Source organism: Primulina eburnea, chromosome 1 (assembly GCF_022965805.1).
Source record: "Primulina eburnea isolate SZY01 chromosome 1, ASM2296580v1, whole genome shotgun sequence".
Taxonomy (NCBI): Eukaryota; Viridiplantae; Streptophyta; class Magnoliopsida; order Lamiales; family Gesneriaceae; genus Primulina; species Primulina eburnea.
In genome coordinates this window covers 63,251,961-63,272,243 of record NC_133101.1, presented here as the reverse complement: position 1 = coordinate 63,272,243, position 20,283 = coordinate 63,251,961, and the positions used below count along the sequence as shown (strand labels likewise).

The following is a 20,283-nucleotide window of genomic DNA, read 5'->3' as shown; positions in this document are numbered from 1 at the left end:
AACTGATGTGGACGATTCATATATAAAAATTTATTAATATATATTTATTATTACAATTTTAAATTTTATAATAATATATAATTCATATACAAACATAATACTCATGAACCACTTAATGAATTTAAACTTTAAAAAAAACTGCCTAGGCACTAGGCGGTAGGTAACCGTCCGCCTACCGCTTTTTAGAACACTGGATTTAATACATGTCCGGATTTAAATTCAGTTAATTGACATCCCTAATTAAATATTTTAATTTAAAATTACAAATGATAAAAAACATATTCTTAACAAACATATCAAATTATTAAGTTGTGAGATAAATATAAATATAGGGTTAATAGCTTAATGATCCATTAAGTTTTTTCATTTTATATTTTAGTCTTGTCAGTATTCGATTTTAGATTTTACTCATGTAAATTATGTTATGTTTTGGTTTTTAATCTTTATTATCATCGACTGTTGACGGGAAGTCGAACATGTCAACATTTCTACTATCACACCAGCATTTTTCGATATCACATCAGCATTTTCCGTCGTCATGTCAGCAGTCAAAGAAAAATGACAAAAAATCTAAACATAACATAACTTATACTGTTAAAATCAAAATACCGCAGAGTAAGATACAATGAGTAATTTCATACTCTTTTGTGTGTGTGCGTGTGAAATTTCACAGTCTTTTCAAGTATGAAGCGTTTGGTAGCTCAATCTACCAACAAAATTCACGTAAGTAGATTATTATTATATACAGATTCGTTCCGACAATCCTGTCAACCATGATTATCAGTATCAGATCTGCCAGTTAGAGTGCAGTGTAGCAAAATTCAGTAGATCAAGAATTCAGATGAATTGCATCAGCAAGCAAGATTTGGTTAAGATATTCCGGTTCTTCAATAAGCCAGACGGCTTCGTCCTTGACGTTTATCGCGTATTGGGCAACCATATGGGCAGCAGTGTTACCCGATCTTTCAACGTGCGAAAAGGAACAGCGATCTAATTGTTTGACATAGCTCTTAGCCTCCTGCAAGGTACAGGTAGTATCTGGAGGATTATTTTCGTCCGATCCCTCGAGTATATTGATTGTATCGTGTGAATCCCCTTCCAGTATAATCCGTGTGAAATAGTACTCGACAGCAAATTCAACTGCAGATTTCGCAGCCATTGAAGATGCAGCGTTTTCATCCATTTGTTCTGGTAAGAACCTGGCTTGAGCGGCCATAAATTCACCCCTCCAGTTCCGGACAACGACCCCGGTTCCAGAAGCATTCATTTCTTGGAAATTGGCTCCAGCAAAATTAGCTTTGTAGACATCTGTGGGTGGTGGAATCCATTTTTCTGGATAATTTCTAAGTACTCCAGATTGAGCCGTGGGAATATTCTTTACTATCTGAGAATATGGAAAACAGGCTTCTTCAAGATTCATCGATATCATATTAAATATGGGACCTGAAATTTCTTCATCACAATGCCTGAATTCGGATGATTGAACTCTAGGACTGCTCACATTTCCAAATTCCTGCAAAACAGAAAGAAAAGAGATCTTACCGATTGGAAAACTCAAAATCAAACCAAATTATTACAACCAATTGAAGGAACCAAAACAGGCAAGAAAATACCAACAAAAATAAAAACACTACTATTGCACCTTATGCTAATGCTTTTTCACTCAGAAATCATATCTTGAAACATTCGTTACGCTTTAAAGACGTTCATGATTAATTACCTCACATCAAAATCCATACTCACATCGAAGAAAGTGTTCACACTTTCTGCATAAACCATCAAACCCGTTAGTAAAGGGTCAAAAAAAGTACTCTTGCATTTCACATACTGCTCAAGCACATTATATTTAATCTTCTCAGTTTACATCCAAACAATAGCGTTAAGGACCTAGGCTTCTAATTAATTCTTCCTAGTATGATAGATATATGATATCCGTGTTTCATTGCAAACCCCATACATTCAAGTAACTCTTCCAGTTTTTTGCTTAGTAGAATCACTAAGGCCATCCACAGTAGTGAATATATTTCCTCCAAATATTTGTGGGTCTCATAGTCCACATCACCAATCAAATATTTCACTACTCAAATATTTCAAATTTCACAATCAAATATCTCACCAATCAAATATTTATGGGTCTCACTGTCACTTTAATTAATAGTTTATTTTCATTTAAATAAAATAACTTACAATTTTATAAAAAAATATTAAAAATATTTATGAATATTAAAAAATATTAAAAATATTTTTGAATATTTTTGAATATTAAAAAATATTAAAATGATTATTAAAATTAGAAAGTTTAATTAAAAAATATTAAAAAATGAAAAAAAAAATATGAATAACCGGTTACAAATTTGTAACCGGTTATTCACTTTGTACACAAAACAAGAAGACACAGTGGTGAATATTTGGTGGCTCCAAATAGTTGGATGACATGGCACCCACAATACCCACTATTGTGGGTGTCCTAATAGCAATACAAAAGATGGATGTCATTTGAAACTAACCAATCAAATCACTGCTCCAAATCAAATCATCAATCCCAGTGGGGTCATATGTGTATCATCAAGTAACCAACCTTTGTTGATTCAAATTCTACAAACTTTTTGATACTTTATCTCTTACCAAAAATTACATTATATTTGATCATGCATGACAAGATGTACTCGATCTTGAAGTTGTATTTAAATCCTCCGTATTTTTTTTTTATACAACCCTTTGTTGTCTAAAAGGGAGTGTAAATTGGACGTTAATATCGATCATGCAGATTCTTGTTAGAATGTGCATACATGACATCCATTGATGAACTCTGAGCTCATGAAGATATCAATTATTGATTAATGAGAGAAAAATATCTGAAGCACCGGCACAGAGAGTCTATATTAATATATATACATGAGATGATATGTAACTCTAACTTCTGGTCTACTACTGTAACTAACTAACTTGACAGCTGTCAAGCAATCTATTTATAACACAACCCCCTCTTGTAAGATGTTCAATAGGTCAAGCTTGGATAAGAGGTGGTGATGTTGATCTGAACCCATGGCCTTGGTGTCTTTCGACCGGCTACTGTCGAGTATGGATATGAGAGGTGGTAAGTATACGAGAACGAATTTTTTCACGCACAAAGTGAAAATATATTTCAATGTGCTTTGTGCGCTCATGATATAACGGATTTGCTACAATGTGGATTGCCGTCTGGTTATCACAAACGATGTGAGTGGGCAAATGAATAATCAGGCCCATGTATGCTAGAAGATTTCGAATCAAAGTGATTTCAAAGGTCCAAGATCTTTAATGTCAAGATGCTCGTGCAAATATTCGTTTAGGGCAGCGATTGCAAGAGAATCATCACACGTGATGACAATATCATCAACATAAAGAAGAAGTAAGGTGATTGAACTACCTTGTCGCTTGTAAAACAGAGAGTGATCATGAAGAGACTGTAAGTATCCATCATGCTGCATAATTTGACATAATTTTAAAATCCATTGACGAGAGGCTTGCTTCAAGACATATAAAGATTTAAGGAGTTTGCAAGCATGATTTGGCCGTTGTCTTTAAAACCTTTGAAGAATAGACATGTAGATCTCCTCATGTAAATCACCTTGGAGAAAGGCGTTGGTTACATCCATTTGATGTAAGGACCAGTTCTGGGCAGTAGCCACAGTTAAGACACATCGAACCGTAACTATCTTCGCAACCGGCGAGAATGTGTCAAGATAGTCAATGCCATATTGTTAGGTGTAACCTTTGGCGACAAGGCGAGCTTTGAATTTGTCGTTGCTGCCATCTGCCTTGTGTTTGATTTTGTATACCCATTTACAGCCATTGGTATTTTTTATCGGGGGCAGAGGAACAATTACCCAAGTTTGGTTAGCTTCGAGAGCATAAATCTCAGTTTCCATGGCTGAATGCCATTGAGGATCGGAGGCTGCTGTAGAGTAACTGGCGGATTCCGTTGTTTGGGAAATACAAGCCAAGAAAGACTAGTGTGAAAATGATATATTATTGTTAGATAGATGATCAAGAAGACTGTATGGGGTAAAGCAAATGTCAAGAGAATACATAGTCTTTAGTCCACTGGGGAGGACGATGTGATCATCCTTCTTCGAAGGTTGCTGCTAATCTTCCTTTGAAAAACCAATTTCACATCCTCCTCCTTCACATGAGGAATCACGAGTAGATAATGCCTTGCCTCGACATTTTACTGATGTTCAATACTAGCAAATGTTGAAGCTCTTGGATCAAAACTCAATTCATATGTCACGAGAGGATAATGAAGTCTTGGCGAACCTTGCAGGTAATTTTACAAGTTTGATGATTGTAAATGATGCTAATGAATGGATTTTAGACAGTGGAGCAAATGCTCACATTACAGGTTCTTATAGTGGCATAAAAAACTCGCAACCATGTGACTCCGTTGTTGGATCTGTTAGACTGCCAAATGGTAACACTATTCAAGTTTTATCCATTGGTTCCATCCATATTGCCCCTTCTTGTACATTACACCGTACCCGATTTCAACTTCAATCTCTTATACATTTCCCAATTCCCCAAAGACCATCGATTTTCCATTAGCTTCTACCCATATTTTTGTCTTTTTCAGGACCTTTTGAGTGGGAGGATCACGGGGATTGGTAGATAAAAGCGTGGACTATATGACCTTCACGGTCTCTCTTCCGTCGTGGTGTAATATTCACCTACCCAAGCCAAGAACAGACACATGTCTGCTCCAACAGTCCTTTCTTCAAATACTTGAAACATTTCTCATTGTAATGACGTTGATATTGATATATGGCATAAAAGATTTGGTCACGTGTCGGTGTCTCATTTATAATTCTTGTCTTTTATTAAGCAAAAATCTCTTAAACATCATTGCACATTATGTCCTCTGTCTAAGCAAACCAGAAATGTATTTCCCACAAATGCTAGATCATCATCTCCTCATGCCTTTCATCTCTTACACATCGATATATGGGGTCCCTATAGACATTAAACCCATAATGGTTTCAAGTATTTCCTTACTGTGGTTGATGATTTTTCAAGAAACACTTAGGTTTTTCTTATGCAGTTCAAATCAGATACTCTACAAATCCTTAAGCAATTTTTTGCCTTTGCTTCGAATCATTTTGACAAACCCATAAAACACGTTCGAACTGACAATGCTCTGATACCATGTTAGAATGTGCATACATGACAGCCATTGATTAACTCTGAGCTCATGAAGAAAAATATCTGAAGCACTCGTACAGAGAGTCTATATTAATATATATACATGAGATGATGTGTAACTATCTTCTAGTATATATAGCTACTGTAACTAACTTGACAGCTGTCAATCAATCTATTTAACAATTACGAAGTTGAGAAGAAATTTACAACAATAATCGAAGTTAAGGGAGTAAATCAAGTGCAACGAATCTCAAGGTTAGGGGATTGATAACGAGTGCAAAATGGACACTAAATTCAAGTCGCAAAATCTAGTACAGTATTGTGGTAGTAGAGCAATTACTTTTGTTTGAAGAGGAGCAGGCAATTCTTTGCACATAATTTCTATCTGAAAACAAACAAAAATTAGGATCAAATCTGTATGACTTAATACGAGACAACACATAACAGGTTTAGACGTGACAGTCAAACCCAAAAAAAAAAAAATACCTTTCTTGCCGTGACGCGTTTAAGTATTGGTTCAAGCATCATTTCCAGCTGCTGCAATTCTTCTATTCCCCATTTGTGAAGATACGTGCTCATTATGAGCCTATATATTTGGAGAACAAAAGCATTTCAAGATTTACTATTAATATTCATGAGAAAATGTGTGCCAGATATATTTAGTATCAGACCTGAGTTGCTTCATCTGTTCGTCGATCCCACAGTCTAAATGTTCAACACCATTCTTGTTTTCTCTCTACAACATTAAATTAATATTTAAAAAAAAAATATTTCTTCCTATTATAACATCGTAAGTGTGTACAAAGAATTCTAACATATATACATTTGATCGCCTTATCTGTACATACGGATAAATGTAATGGACATGGCATCATACAACAATTGCTCTCTATCAACACTATATTTATTGCTATGTAAAATTGAAGAATGATCTTATGGATTCATTAATGAGGTTAAAATAAAGAACGTGGTTGAAAAGTCATCCAGAAAATAAGACTTAAGAATATGGACATAAACCCAACCTGTGGTAACTCGAGATCTCAGCAACTGGCAAAGCCGGCTGTAAGGGGAGGCACGTTAGGCGGGTGTCTAAGGCCTCCCATTGGTAGGGCCTCAATTTTTTTCTATATTTTTATTATTATTATTTTTTGTTTGGTTTTTCCATTTAAAACTTTAGGTGGACATCTCAATTATTTTATTGAAAATTTGAAAAGGTGGTCAATATTTTTTTTTAACTTTGTGTTAAAAAAACAGCTCTCTTTTTCTTTGTTAAATTGCTCCACTTAGATGAGTTATATGTTGCTCAAATTATGTCAACTATCGTGCTTTTTTTTTATTAAATGTGATTTTTTTGTATGTTCGTGTGTTATGGTTGGTTTTTTATTTTAATTAATTCCGTTTTGGTCTTCGGATTCTAAAAGCTTTTAGTTTTTTATTTGGCTTTTGGATCGATTTTTACTTAATTCGATCATAATTATTCTTTGCATCTATTATTATTTAAACTATAATTTGTATTTGTTTTATGACAAAAATAAATTATTTACGCTTCCTTAGTTTGATGATTCTTATTTTATTTGTATTATACATCAATTTACCAATGACTCGTGAAATTAAAGAGTTTGTTTTTAGTTTCTGTTTTTTTTTTCTCTTTCGATACAATTGTTTATGTCATTATTTTTATTTTTAAGAATTTGGAATTTTGATTATTAGATGAAGTGATTGTATACCGGTTGCAAGAATTTGGAATTTTGATAGAATATTATTAACCATACAGATTACGATAGCTTTTTTGCTGATAGAAGTTTTTCAAAGCTGATAATACCACTTAGCCAATAAGTAGCATATTCACAAGAAAGAAAAATAAAATGATGATACCTGCCTATCTTATGCAGAATCCATATTATCAATCTTTTTAGTTTTGATTTGTTCGAGTGATTCCACTTGGGATTGTTGGGAAATTGGAGGTATGGAATAAAAATTGTGGCATGAATTCCATATGTTGAGATGGAACTGAGTGGCAAAGCAGTGGACAATTTGGGTCATTCATGAATAAACATCTGTGAGATCGTCTCACAGTAGACCTGCTCATGAACCAAATATATGGTCTTGGTGTTTGTTCAACGGGTATGGAAATATTAGCCACGATTTTTCCTAAATTCACACAAACTATAAAAATCTTAAATTTTTAAGACAACGATCATAATATGTAAAAATATTTAATTTTAATAATCCGCTTTTGTGATTGCTGTTATTATTTAATATAAATATCAAGAAAATGTACCTGGAAATCAGCTGAATGCTTCTCTTCATCCGATTGCATGGAAAACTTGCGGAGTATGTCCTCGATCCTTCAGTGAATAAAAGACCAATTTTAGTGGTGACTTAATTAGTCACTAAAAAAATTCATTGGAAACAATTGAAACAAGATGCTGAAAAACCCTACAACTCTAACGTAGAGATTGATAGACAAGTAACTAGATTTATTTTATCTATAATTTCACTCGTATTAAAAAATTATAAATTTACTAGGTCATAAGTGAATCTCGGTTGAATTCAAGCTACCCAAAAGGTATATTACCCTTAGCATAAATCTAATGGTTCGTGTTTTTTCAAATTAACACTAACAACATTAATATTAAACGTCCATGTATCCAGATATGAATCTTTGGATACACGATTAGTGTACTACCCTAAGAGAGTGTTTGGTAGGGGTGATAAGGTGGATTTATTTTTTTTAACACACCTTATCCCTCGTTTGATACACGTGATTATTTAACCAAGTCAATACCTCTCATTAATGATTAGGTTATATTAGGTGGGTTAAAATAATATCTCCTCACCCCCTAGGATTATTTATCCAACTCTTAATCCTTCCTATTTTTCCAATTTTACCCTTCTCCTATATCCAAACTCACCACCACTTCCCGCCGCCGCCACCTCCGGCCGACAACAGTCGTCGAATGCCGGCCGATCGCCGCCGGCAGCCGATGCCGGACCACCGACCGTCGCCGCCGACCGATAACTTCCGGCTGGCAGCCGTCGACGCCGCTGACTGCTGGCAGTACCGACGTTGCCGGAACATCGCCGCCGGAGTGGAAGAAGAAAAAAAAAGAAGAAAAGACAATTTTGTCCTTTTATCAAAAAATTCAAAATTATCATATACTTAAAAATCATACCAAACATAACACCATATATTACATTCCTACAACAATCATTTTCTTTATCATTTACTTACTAATCATTAGTTTATTTTATCTTCCAAACCAAACGTAGCCTAAGGGTCATGTGTATTTCATGGTATAGCATTAATTATTCAAGGGAGTTAATTCAGTTCATGTAACATGAATATCTTTATGCAGCAACTAGAACAAGAATCATTGTTTGCTAAATAGCAAACTTAATAATCCAATTAAATGCACGGAGTAATGACTTATCCATCCATTTAGCATGGTCCATGAAGAATTATCCATTGACACTCGATAAAATGACATTGTTTCATTTTCTTAGGTAATGTTTTGACTCAAGTTCCTCAAAAAAATTAGAGCTATAAATTATTATGTAATTCACGCCGCCTATCATACATTTCCATCATCGCTTCTCATGAGCCAAATGATGCCTTAAAGAAGAAAAAAAATTCATCTAATTAGTTTGGGGTACATATACATTAATGAGATGGCTAGTACTTCAATTCAATCATGCATGTATCTAAAGGTTGATATCTGAAAACATGACCAATATTAATGTTGATAGTGTTAATATGACAATATTGGTAATTGATTTAAGGTTAAGGTAATACCTTCCGGGTAGCTTGAATTCAAGGTTATAAGGTTCATGATTGAGAATTGATATCTACAATTTTATCAATTACTCATGTGATTTGAATAGAACTCTTTTGTCATTCTCTTGTTTGACAGCATCCACATCGCTTCCTATATATAAGGCGGCGGGCATATATATTAGTATTGTGATAAGATGTTTATCAAAGGCAACCTCCCTTTATGTCCAATGCATGAGTTATTATACCATGAATGATGATGGTTTCGTTATTTCACGTATGATTTCTTTGTGCAAGTTATTAACTAACCTGTTTTCATCCAAATTAGTTCAAAATCTAAACCAATATGGGGTCAAATTCAGTACTGTTATCTAATAATAAGTTAACGCACTTAATAGATATGGCTATTATCCAACTTAAATGAAACTGATATGTGATATTTATGATGAGTAAACAGGAGATTAATGTGTGTTTATTATGTACATATATGAACCATACTTGGAGCTTGCATAATTGTGATGCCTTCCAGCTGGTGAAACAACATGGGCGACAACTTCGGCATCACACAGAGTTGAGAGCTCACGAGCTTTCTTAAACATCCCTTTGCGTCTCTTGGAAAAGGTCACCTGTCTAGCTGAAATATCCTCAATTTTCTTCATCTTCATCTTCTCTCTCCCCATATCTAAACACTGTCACATGAACAAAATAAATCAGAAATGAAAAATAGAGTTTCAGAAGCCAGGGTTGATTTTTTGTACGTGTCGGTCCATTATATGTAAAATATGTATCAACTTGCAATTTTATAATAGTTCTTTTATATATCAACTTGCAATTTTATAATAAAAAAATATTGAGTCCCAAGTTTACAGATAGTGATCCCCACAAAAAGGAGTGTGTACGGCTTGTGGTTTCCATTTTTTATTTCTTGAATAGACAACAGGGCCAAAGATAAATCCAAGAAATCTCATGGATACGCTCTTGTATTGCTACAAAACCGCAAACCCTCATGCAAAAATCCCACCTTCGTATCATGCAAACAAAACCTAGATCTCATTTTCTTGAAAATATAGAAAACCCTAGGGTTTGTTTGAATTTTGATTATATTTTATTATTTAAAATTAAACAATAAACTAAATCTTTAATCAACACATTACTTATTACTTATTTATGCATTGACAAGACAAAATAGAAGGAATTTTAAATGACATTTTTAAACATATATGTAATATCTAAACAAAAAAATTAATTATAAATCTATGTCTAACTTTATTAATCCAAAGGGGTAACTTGCACGTTTCCATGAAGCGTAGCCCTTTGGTCAGGAACGGAAAAAAAAGGCATAAAAAAAATCAAAGTCGAAGACTTTTGCAAAGAGCAAGAAAAACATCAAGACAAATCTGTCACAAGTGCCGATCTGAAAGCTTTTACCTTCGACTTTGTGGAAGATGGTTTCTTACTGCCGGAGCTTGATTACTGAAGTGCGAGAGAGGTGAGCTCTAGATTTGAAGTAGCAGTAGCTTTGCGTTAGAGAGCTGTGGGGGTAGAAAAAGCAAGCAAAGAAAGCAAACGAGAGTAAGCCATTGGTCATGTAAATATCGATCGTTTGTTTAAATAAATATAAAATGACTAAAAGTCCAAAAACAAGAATTTACTGGACTAAAACTGGAACTTTAGAAGTTAAAAGGATAAAAAATGAAAAACGGTCTATCTACCGGACCAAAGTTGTATTTTTTTTCCTAATAAAATTTTCAAATTTCTATTGTCATAATATGCAAATGAACTGAGTTCGGCCGATTAATTTAGTTTGACTGTACTTTTGCTTGCCCCTAACCTAGACCGCCATGCCCAAACGTTGAACAAATGCCCAACGCAACAAGAGGGGATAGCTTAAAACGTAACTCCAACAGTTCCATATTGAAAATACATATTATTAGGATTTAGGAGCAATGTATTAAATTGAAGGAAGAACACGCTGGACATACAACCTTAATTATTCGTACTATAAGTGTATATTATAGAAAACTTATGTTGTAATAGCGTCACTGATCCATTTCACAAGGATTTTTAGTTATGTTCATGCATGAACTGACCTGGAGAAATCGCTGAATGATAGGAAATTACGTCAGAAAGCAGGGTACGTATCACCAAGAAATTCCGGTTCTTTAATGAGCCACTCATCCTCATCGATCTTTACGCTGATCGCATGTTGGGCAACCATATGTGCGGCGCTGTTAGCTGATTTTTGAACATGTGAAAAGGCACAACTTTCTAATTGTTTTGTACAGGTCTTGGCTTCCTGTAAGATACCAGTACAATATGGAGAGTCGGCCTCATCAGAATCAATGAGGGGTATCTCATTACATAATGATCATCGCCTTCCAATATAACATGTGTGAACCTAATAGTCAACAGCGAATTCAACTGCATATTTTGCAGCCATTCAAGATGCTCCATTTGTTCCTGAAGAACGTCCTGGCTTGAGCTGCTCCTCTCCGGTTCCGGAAAACCACTCCGGTTTCAGAAGCATTCATTTCTTGGAAATGGGCTCCAACAAAATTAGCTTTATAAACATCTGGAGGTGGTGGAATCCATCTTCCTGGATAAATACTATCTCCTCCAAGAACTGTGATGCTAGAGATGGGACATGCAGTTTCTTCACCATTTTCTGCTGATTGTACGCTAGTCGCGTACCCTTTCCCATGTTCCTGGAAATATATAATTCAAAGAATATTTAGTTTTGCTGAACTTTTGTTCATCAAACTCTAATATTTTGCATTTAACCATGCAGTTTAGCATAAGAAGTTTTTTCATCCCTTCTAGCTGCAGCCAATGGAATATTGATTACCCTTCTAGTAGCACTACATGCAAACTTTGAAAACAAAGTTTAGCTCATGCATGGGCAAAACACTTGAGGCGAGAATTGTATTCTCTATTCTTCAAAAATAACATTATGATCCAGCATTGGTACTTACGAACTAGGTAATTCGTTTTTGAAACTATAAGCCTACTATTTTTAAGCAGTAGCCCTACATGCAAATTTTGAAAACAACAAAAGTTTAGAACTGGTCACTCTTTATAAATGTGTAAATGAACTCTTGTATTTAAATGTCAACTTCTTGAAAACAATGTTTCTCATAATCAGATCGGTGATCGCATTATTTTAATGTAAAATTTGCACCAAAATAGATTTTGTGATTGGAGATAGCCTTAGACACCACCACCCTAGCTAGAGCGCCATCAATTGCCATCAACTCAACCCACTCATACACCACTTGTAGTCACTAATCACACGCATTGTAGTTGGGTCAAAATTAAAAATTAAGGGGAAATAGCCAAATTTGTTTTCTAAATTTTAATATTGGGATTTGGTCCTTCAACATTTTTTTTCTTTTTTGGTCACGTTTAGCTGGATTGCTGATGTGATTCTACAAAATGTTGACATGTCCAGCGTCATGTTGACAATCCAACGAAATTGGACCAATAGCAAAAAAAACCAACTTATGGGACTAAACCTAATTTTTTTACTACATAATTAGATGACAAAAACCCATAATAGAATACTACTTTTGCAATGTTTCTTAAATTAAATACACATTGAATTTATTTTCCAGCAAATATATTAGCAAGGAAGTTAGCAGAATAAACCTCTGTTTCCCGAGTAACAGAAAGCTCATTCATGGCAAGTTCTTTCTTGAAACCCGAAAAAACAGAAAACCAAAATTTACATTAATAGAGTCACAGGAGTAAATAGAAATAAATACAAATTCACCTTTCTTGATGTGACATTTCTTAGTATTGCCTCATCTCCAGCTGTTGCGACTCTTTCATTCGACGTTGGTGAAGATACATAGTAATTATACAATGTATGCTAGAAAAATTCTCCTTACAATAATCCCATCTTGAATCCTAAAATACTTTTAAAAAAACTATTAAAGCAACTAGTTCCACATGTCAAATGCGTGTTGAAAAAAAAAAACAAAATCACATTCTATCAAAAAATAATAATAATAGAAATTAAAAGAATGAATTTGTGAAGTTTGTTGCCAAACTAATGCTACGATTCATTTTTATTTCGACTATCGTAAAAGATTATATTTTTTTAGGAGTGATTGAATTTATAGCTTATGAAAAAAGTGGCCAAAAAAAACATTGTTTGAAAGCAAAAGTAAAAAACTGAAAATCTATTTGATAAATTAGTGATTATAATATTAAATTTTTTCTAAAATCATTTTTGTAGAAATATAATCAATATTCCACCCGTTTTTAAATTTAAATTAATTTAACAAGAAATTATCGCAAAATTTGGAAAGCTACGAATTAACCATATTGGAGCGAACCGGAGCTTGGCTAATGCGAAGCCTTTCAAGTAGGCGTCTCTTTGAAAATGACAGATGTCTAGCTGAAATATTCTCAATTTTGTTTGTCTTCGTCTTCTCTTTACCCATTTTAGAACCTACCCCTTTTAAACAAACACAATATGAAAAGTGTAAGATTTTGACAAATATTTTTTTATAAAGCACGGAATCTACAGTCATTTTTCAATATTATCCCAAGCAAGTCCTGCCACTTGAACACAGAATACAGGGAAAGGTTTATAGCTTGTTGTATTTTTTCAACAATTTATATTCCAACTTGAAAAAAGATCTAACTCCAACATCAGCTACCTCACGCCTGTCCCCACAGAACAGTACGAACTGTACGGCATTTAAATATTGACCATTTTATCACGCCTGTACAACATGGAAAATATAAATCCAATCGATCGATATACGTATCTTGTTGTGTTGTCACAGAACTTCAAATGCTCATGCAATAATCCCATCTTGATCTCATGCAAAAGAAAACCTAGATCTCATTTCACTCATGAAAACACAGAAACCCTAAAGAAATAGAACTCAAGAACCATCAAAAGAAACCCCCCTCACGAAACTTTTTATCAAGACATGCTTATAAATCCAAAAGTTTCGACAGTAAACCTGCTGATTTCCATCAAACTCGTGAACATCTTTTGAAATAAAGCGTAAAAATCAAGATAAACTGCAATAAAGACTCTTGAGACGGTGGATCTGTAAATATTTACCTTTTCCGGAGCCGGGTTCTTGTTCCCGGAGCTTAGTATCACCCAAGTATGTACTAGGAAAATTCTAGATTGCCAAAAAAGGTACAAAACTTGTGGGCTTTGTGGGTGATAATAATCAAAAAAAAAAAAAAGGCAAGAAAGAGCACAAGATGGAGCCATATGGCGGAAGCACGCGAATCCAAGTAAGACACCAAGTGGTGATTGAATAATAGCCAAGTATTTGGAATATGTTACAAGTTTTTGTCCAAAAGTTTCACCATCATTTTTCACAAAAATAGTATAGTTCTAGGCTTCTAGCCACTAATTTTTAATTCTTTTTTTTAAAGTGTCACCTTTTACGTGCCATTTTCACAAAAACATTACCTTTCGATTCTGTATTTTATGTGCTTAGATTATATATTTATTTTATAATATAATAAATCATATGTGTTGCTAATAATGTTTTTTTAACTTCTTTGACTTATTACATTATTGTGTTCACAAACTAAAACAATTTTTTTTAAACAAAAACTAATGTTAAATTATCTCTAATTTTAACTTTGTCAGAAGAATCTTTAACACGATCAGATCCATGAAAAATATTATATTCATGTCAAAAGTATTCTTTTTCACATAAAATGATTCTTTTTCACATAAAAAACATCATTTTTTGTTAGTTGTAATATGAAGAGAAAATTAGCATTTTTTGTTTTAGTCTTGTAAGTTGTCAAAATTTAGTTTTCATACAGTAATTTAATTTTTTTTTCATTTTTTTTGTTGTAAACCACTTAACTCATCGAATATGATTTATATGACATCAATTTTATCATATGTGACCCATGTAGGGAGAATGAAGCTCACATTACTCACATAATCACATTAAAATTAAATTAATAAATAAAACATGCAAAAAAAAAACAATACGACCTCGATACTTCAAAATAATAGGAAAAAAATTTGTAGATTTTATTTTATATTTATTTATTTATATTTTAATGATTTGCGTTAAAAATATTGTTTTTAATGTAAAAACAATTTTTACACCGTACATATAGATAGACTTATCTCTTGGATATAGAATCATTGCACGACATACTCATTTAAGAAGAACCGTTTTTCAAAATAGAAAGTTAATTAAATTTAAATCTTTTTTTAGGAATTTAATTTTTAAACAAAATTAATACGATTTCTACCTATATATTATTATTTTTCTTCCCTTCTAAATTTTCTACTACGTATATTTAAGGCTGGAAAAAAATACCGAATTTTCGGTATAACGAGGTTATTTTTCTTCCCTTCTAAATTTTTTACTACAAACAAAGTTCAGTAAAACAATTCAACTCATAGTTGAGAATTTAAATTGTCGAGAAGTCTTATCTGATCTATAGCCTAACCTTACAGCTAGCTAGAGAATTGGATGCTGAGACTCGACTTGTTGAAAAGCTGACATGCTTCAGAAATCACAGGACCTCAGACATTGTTGCAAAGATAGCGGATGAAGAAGTCGCACATGTTGCGGTGAAGTTTATTGGTGTTCATTGATGTCTTGGATCTCCAGACACATGTTGTAGTTGGTATTTATTGTCTTTATGCATTTGTTTTGTATATATCTTTTCATGGTCTCTTTGATTGTCTTAAGGAATTTGTTTAGTATTGGTAATCATTGGCTTTGAAATTACAAGAGAATGAATTTTTTTTAATATATTTTTGGTATGACGGTATGATACCGATACCGTAACGACTTTTCGGTATACCGAGAAGTCGGTAAGGTAACGATATCATTTTTCTCATACCGGTATTTTCGGTACGGTATACGGTATCTAAAATTTCGATACGGTGTGCCGTACCGACCACCTCTATATATGATGAAAGAGTAGGTCTTTCATAAGACGGTACGGATCAATTCTGTCCATATAATTTACAATAAAAACTAATATATTTGACATAAAAATAATATTTCAGTGTAATTAGTTCACGATACTAACATCAAATACATCATAAACAATTAAATTCAAACAATAAGCTATATCAAGACATCCGCTAAATTATAAAAACTTCATGTTAAAATATAGCATATTCTTCATTGACTCTGAATATATAATTTGGTTTAATAATATTCTTTATTTCAATCTAACGATTCAAATTCATCGTTATGATAAATTGATGATAATTTCAAATTACTCAACTGTAATATTCTATTATTCGTTATAATCATACATTATTCAATAATAATTAATTTCAGTGTTATTTAACAATTTATCATATTTATCTTAGAAATGGACGAATTTTAAATATCACAAAAAATATGAAATATATATCTCAAATTGAAGACCTCGTATCAATGATTTAAAAAATGAAGTCAAGTTCATCGATTATATAAATCGATAAATGACAAGATAAAAAATAAAATCGAAAGGTAAAAACTTGTATGAGACGGTCTCATGGGTCGTATTTGTGAGACGGTCTCACGGGTCGTATTTGTGAGACGGATCTCTTATTTGGGTCATCCATGAAAAAATATTATTTTTTATGCTAATAGTATTACTTTTTCTTGTGAATATGAGTATGGTTGACCCGTCTCACAGATTAAGATATGTGAGACGATCTCACATGAGACACACTCAAATTGAAAAGCTGATTTCTCTTTCCTACGTACGCTTACTGTTCGACAACGTTGAAATAAATTGGTGAATTCCCCCAACTAACTTTTAATTTAATTTTATTATTATTATTATTATATAATATAATATTTAACATTTTCAACACCGATATATCCATCTGATCATCAAAACAATTACATTTATCAAAACTAAAAGAACAAAACTTTTATATCTTCGAGTTTTCAACGTCATTTTCAAATTTCAAATCATTTGGACTTCATATTACCAAGATATGACATATTTCGTCAATTGAATATTGTTAATTATTTAGTAATATCAAATTATTAAATCAATAAATTGTTATATTTATTTCAGGATAATATCTGAGAATTATATATAATTATATGTATATTCGAGTGTATCTGATTTATATTAATTAATATATATTGAAAATTATTTATCAAATATATAACACATACATTATCTAAATATCTTCACAGGAAATAATGAACTCATGAGTTACTCGATTTGTTTAAAAAATAAAAATTTAAATCAAAGTTATTCAAATTTGGGGAAGAGTAGACATCTCAACTCTATACATTTCTGCCCAAAATATTCTTGACAATGAAAGGCGTCATTTAGGATATTTTGGGGGAGGAAAGATCATTCCAGTACGATTATTCATGCATGGATAGAGGATAATATTCCTCCATTATCTCTTCCTTTATCAAAATTGAGCACAAATTATTTATGTTCCATTTTTTGTCGTAATTGAAGTTACATTTACAAGTAGGGATAGCTAGGGAATCAAGTAGTACACTAAGATGTCGATTTATCTAAACTATTTGAGAGTTTTAATTATCTTGATTGAAAAAATCACAACATACACTATAATATCTAAAAATTCATAATATTAGGATAATCGACGCCAGTTTTATTAATTAAGAAATGTGTTAATTGATAAATAAATTGTAATAGTTTAGAATATATATAGATCAAGGCGTTTCACTAAAATTTGTAGCTGATGATAATAATACATCTATAATCTTTTAGTCTTTGTAACAACTAAAGTTTCATGTTTCGATTGCTATTCTAAAATAAATAATTATTACACTCCAAAAAACACTATCACAATAAATGCACTACGTGCAATCTATTGGAATCGCGCATGTGACCTGACTCTGCTACAAATTGTAGGATCAAAAATTTCCAAATATAATATTTTAAATCGTACAATATCCAAAATCACGTTTCTCTCTTGATATGAACAATTATTAGTGGATATACTACTTGATAAAGTAAATGTTCAATGATCAAATAATTGATACATTTTTAAGTTACAGATTAGATCAATTTAATGAATGTTACACCATTATAAAATAAGTATGAAGAAACCAAAATAAAATATAGATTAAATATGGAAATCAAATTATTGACGAATTTTGGGAAATAATAGAACATGACACGAAGCACTACAAAAAAACGGACCACATAGCGACGATTTTAATAAAACCGTCGCGAATATAGCGACGGCTTTCAGTTCACCGTCGCTATATAGTGATGGTTTTTAATAAACCGTTGCTTATTTAAAATAGCGACGGTTTATTGAATAACGGTCGCTAAACTAGCGACCGTTATACAAAACCGTCGCTATTTAGCGACCGGTTTTTATAAACCGTCGCTCATATTGCGACTGTTTCAAGCACCCGTCGTTATTTAATGCGACGGTCTTTTTACCCGTCGTCATTAATAAAAATGGAGACAGTTTTATGAAACAGTCGCAATATTATAACGACGGTTCTAGTCGCACCATCGCTTTAAAATAACGACGGTTTTTAGAAAATGGTCGCCAAATTAAGTAAGCAACGGTTTTTAAAAAAATAGTCGCTATTATGACGACAGTTTGTTGACACCCGTCGTTATAATAGCGACATGTTTAAACTAACTGTCGCCGAACTAGATCGGCGACGGTTTATTTCAAACCGCCGCCATAATAGCGACGGTTGTAAAAAACCCGTCGCCGATCGGTTTTTCGAACAACCGTCGCTATATAGCGACTGTTCTTAATTAAACCGTCGCTATGTTTGTATATATGCCGACCTTCCCGAACATTTCTTAAACGATTTCATCTATGTTTCGATTTTTTTATAACTCTATCAATTTTTTTCTATGTTTCGATTTTTTTATTTTGTACTAACATTTTTTTGTATTTATGTTGTAGATTTCCTCCTCGATATGATCTTCCAACGCGTCGTCGGAGTGGCAAATCTTCGCACAAATCAGGTTTTAAATTCTTTTTATACAGAAAATTTACTACTCGCTTTTACGTTTTTCGTAGTAGGTTTTTTTATGTTTTTTACGGATAAACACCATCGTTATATTGATTTTTACGATAAACACCGTCGCTTTTTAAGCGGCGATTTTTTTAAAAAAATAGCTGAACAATATAGCGACGGTTTTGAAAAAGCCGTCGCTTAATACAGCGACGGTCTTTTTATTTTATCCGTCGCGTCATATAGCGACGGTTTTGAATATCTGTCGCTTATATTAGCGACAGTTTTTAGCAGAACCGTCGCTAAGATAGCGACGGTATTCTTCAATAAACCGTCGCTAATATAAACGACGGGTAGCTAAACCGTCGTTTTTAGAAGGCGACGGGGACTCTGGTGTCGGATAACCAAACCGTCGCTTTATCTAATTAGCGACGGTTTTAGCGAAGGTTTGACCGTCGCTAATTTCCGTTTTTTTTTTAGATCTTAACATATGAGATAATAAACCAGCTTAAAATTTTAACATAATTTAAAAGATCACGATTATATCCATATATACTTTTTCCAAATAAAATTCATTATAATGGTGACTGACCTCGGATATTCTTGGCATAGGCCCGGATATTGATGATGTGGCACATCGGCGTCCAAGTAAAAAATCAAAATTTTAAAAAATATAAGTTAGTAAACTAAAACCGTGAATTGACCTAATATACTTGACAAAAACAATGTTTTAGGGATGACAATGGCTCGGTTTCAAATTCGACCCGCGTAAACTCGTCATGTTTGTGGCGGTTCCAAACCCGGTCAAAAAGGTCTCATGACGGGTTTGGACTCGGGTATGGGACAGGTCTCCGGTTTGCCTAGTCTCGCCCAAACCCGTCCCGTATATATATAATATTTACATATATATAATATATATATATATATATATATATATATATATATATATATTATTAATAATAATAATAATAATAATAATATATATTATAAGTTGGCGGGTCAAAGTTGGTTTGGACCCGCCAGTTTCAGGGTGGGGTGGATCCATAAATCATTAGGGGCGGAGTGGGTCATTTGTAATGAATTTTTTTGTAAAATATATCTCTTGAATTCTGATATTTATTTTTAGGCAAAAATTTGTGTGAGACGGTCTCACGGCTCGTATTTGTGAGACAGATCTCTTATTTGGGTCATCCATGAAAAAGTATTACTTTTTATGTTAAGAGTATTATTTTTTGTTGTGAATATGAGTAGGGTTGACCCATGTCACAGATTAAGATCCGTGAGACGGTCTCACATGAAACTCACCCTTTTTTTTAAGACATTTACATTTAATAATCTATATTAAAATTTAAAGCCGATTTATTTATTATCTTACACATTTAGATCTTATTCTTTTAT

The 20,283-nt window shown here is 32.9% G+C and overlaps 1 protein-coding gene and 1 long non-coding RNA gene across 4 annotated transcripts; both read right to left on the bottom strand.

Annotated features, from left to right (window-relative positions):
- Positions 1-652: 652 nt before the first annotated feature.
- LOC140839934 (uncharacterized) lies at positions 653-10,550 on the bottom strand. 3 transcript variants are annotated; one of them, XM_073206945.1, is made up of 7 exons: positions 10,382-10,550; positions 9,452-9,642; positions 7,460-7,526; positions 5,850-5,914; positions 5,665-5,764; positions 5,519-5,563; positions 653-1,513 (listed from the first exon to the last, which is right to left on the bottom strand). In XM_073206945.1, the coding sequence occupies exons 2-7, from the start codon at positions 9,631-9,633 to the stop codon at positions 830-832; spliced, it is 1,143 nt and encodes a 380-aa protein (XP_073063046.1). In that variant the 5' UTR covers positions 9,634-9,642; positions 10,382-10,550; the 3' UTR covers positions 653-829. The 3 variants fall into 3 exon arrangements, with proteins under 3 accessions (XP_073063046.1, XP_073063055.1, XP_073063064.1); XM_073206954.1 differs by having other exon boundaries at positions 9,452-9,635; positions 10,382-10,527; XM_073206963.1 differs by lacking the exon at positions 5,850-5,914.
- A 469-nt stretch (positions 10,551-11,019) lies between these two features.
- LOC140839929 (uncharacterized) lies at positions 11,020-14,193 on the bottom strand. Its single transcript, XR_012119814.1, has 3 exons — positions 14,034-14,193; positions 12,723-13,412; positions 11,020-11,658 (listed from the first exon to the last, which is right to left on the bottom strand). It is a non-coding gene; the product is annotated as an uncharacterized lncRNA (long non-coding RNA).
- Between the last annotated feature and the right edge of the window lie 6,090 nt (positions 14,194-20,283).

Coding starts and splice junctions, on each gene's coding strand:
- LOC140839934 (XM_073206945.1), bottom strand. CDS start 9,633: ATGGGGAGAGAGAAGATGAAGATGAAGAAAATTGAGGATATTTCAGCT. Junction 7,527..9,451: donor CACAATTATGCAAGCTCCAA/GTATGGTTCATA, acceptor TATTCACTGAAG/GATCGAGGACATACTCCGCA. Junction 5,564..5,664: donor AACGCGTCACGGCAAGAAAG/GTATTTTTTTTT, acceptor GTTTGTTTTCAG/ATAGAAATTATGTGCAAAGA.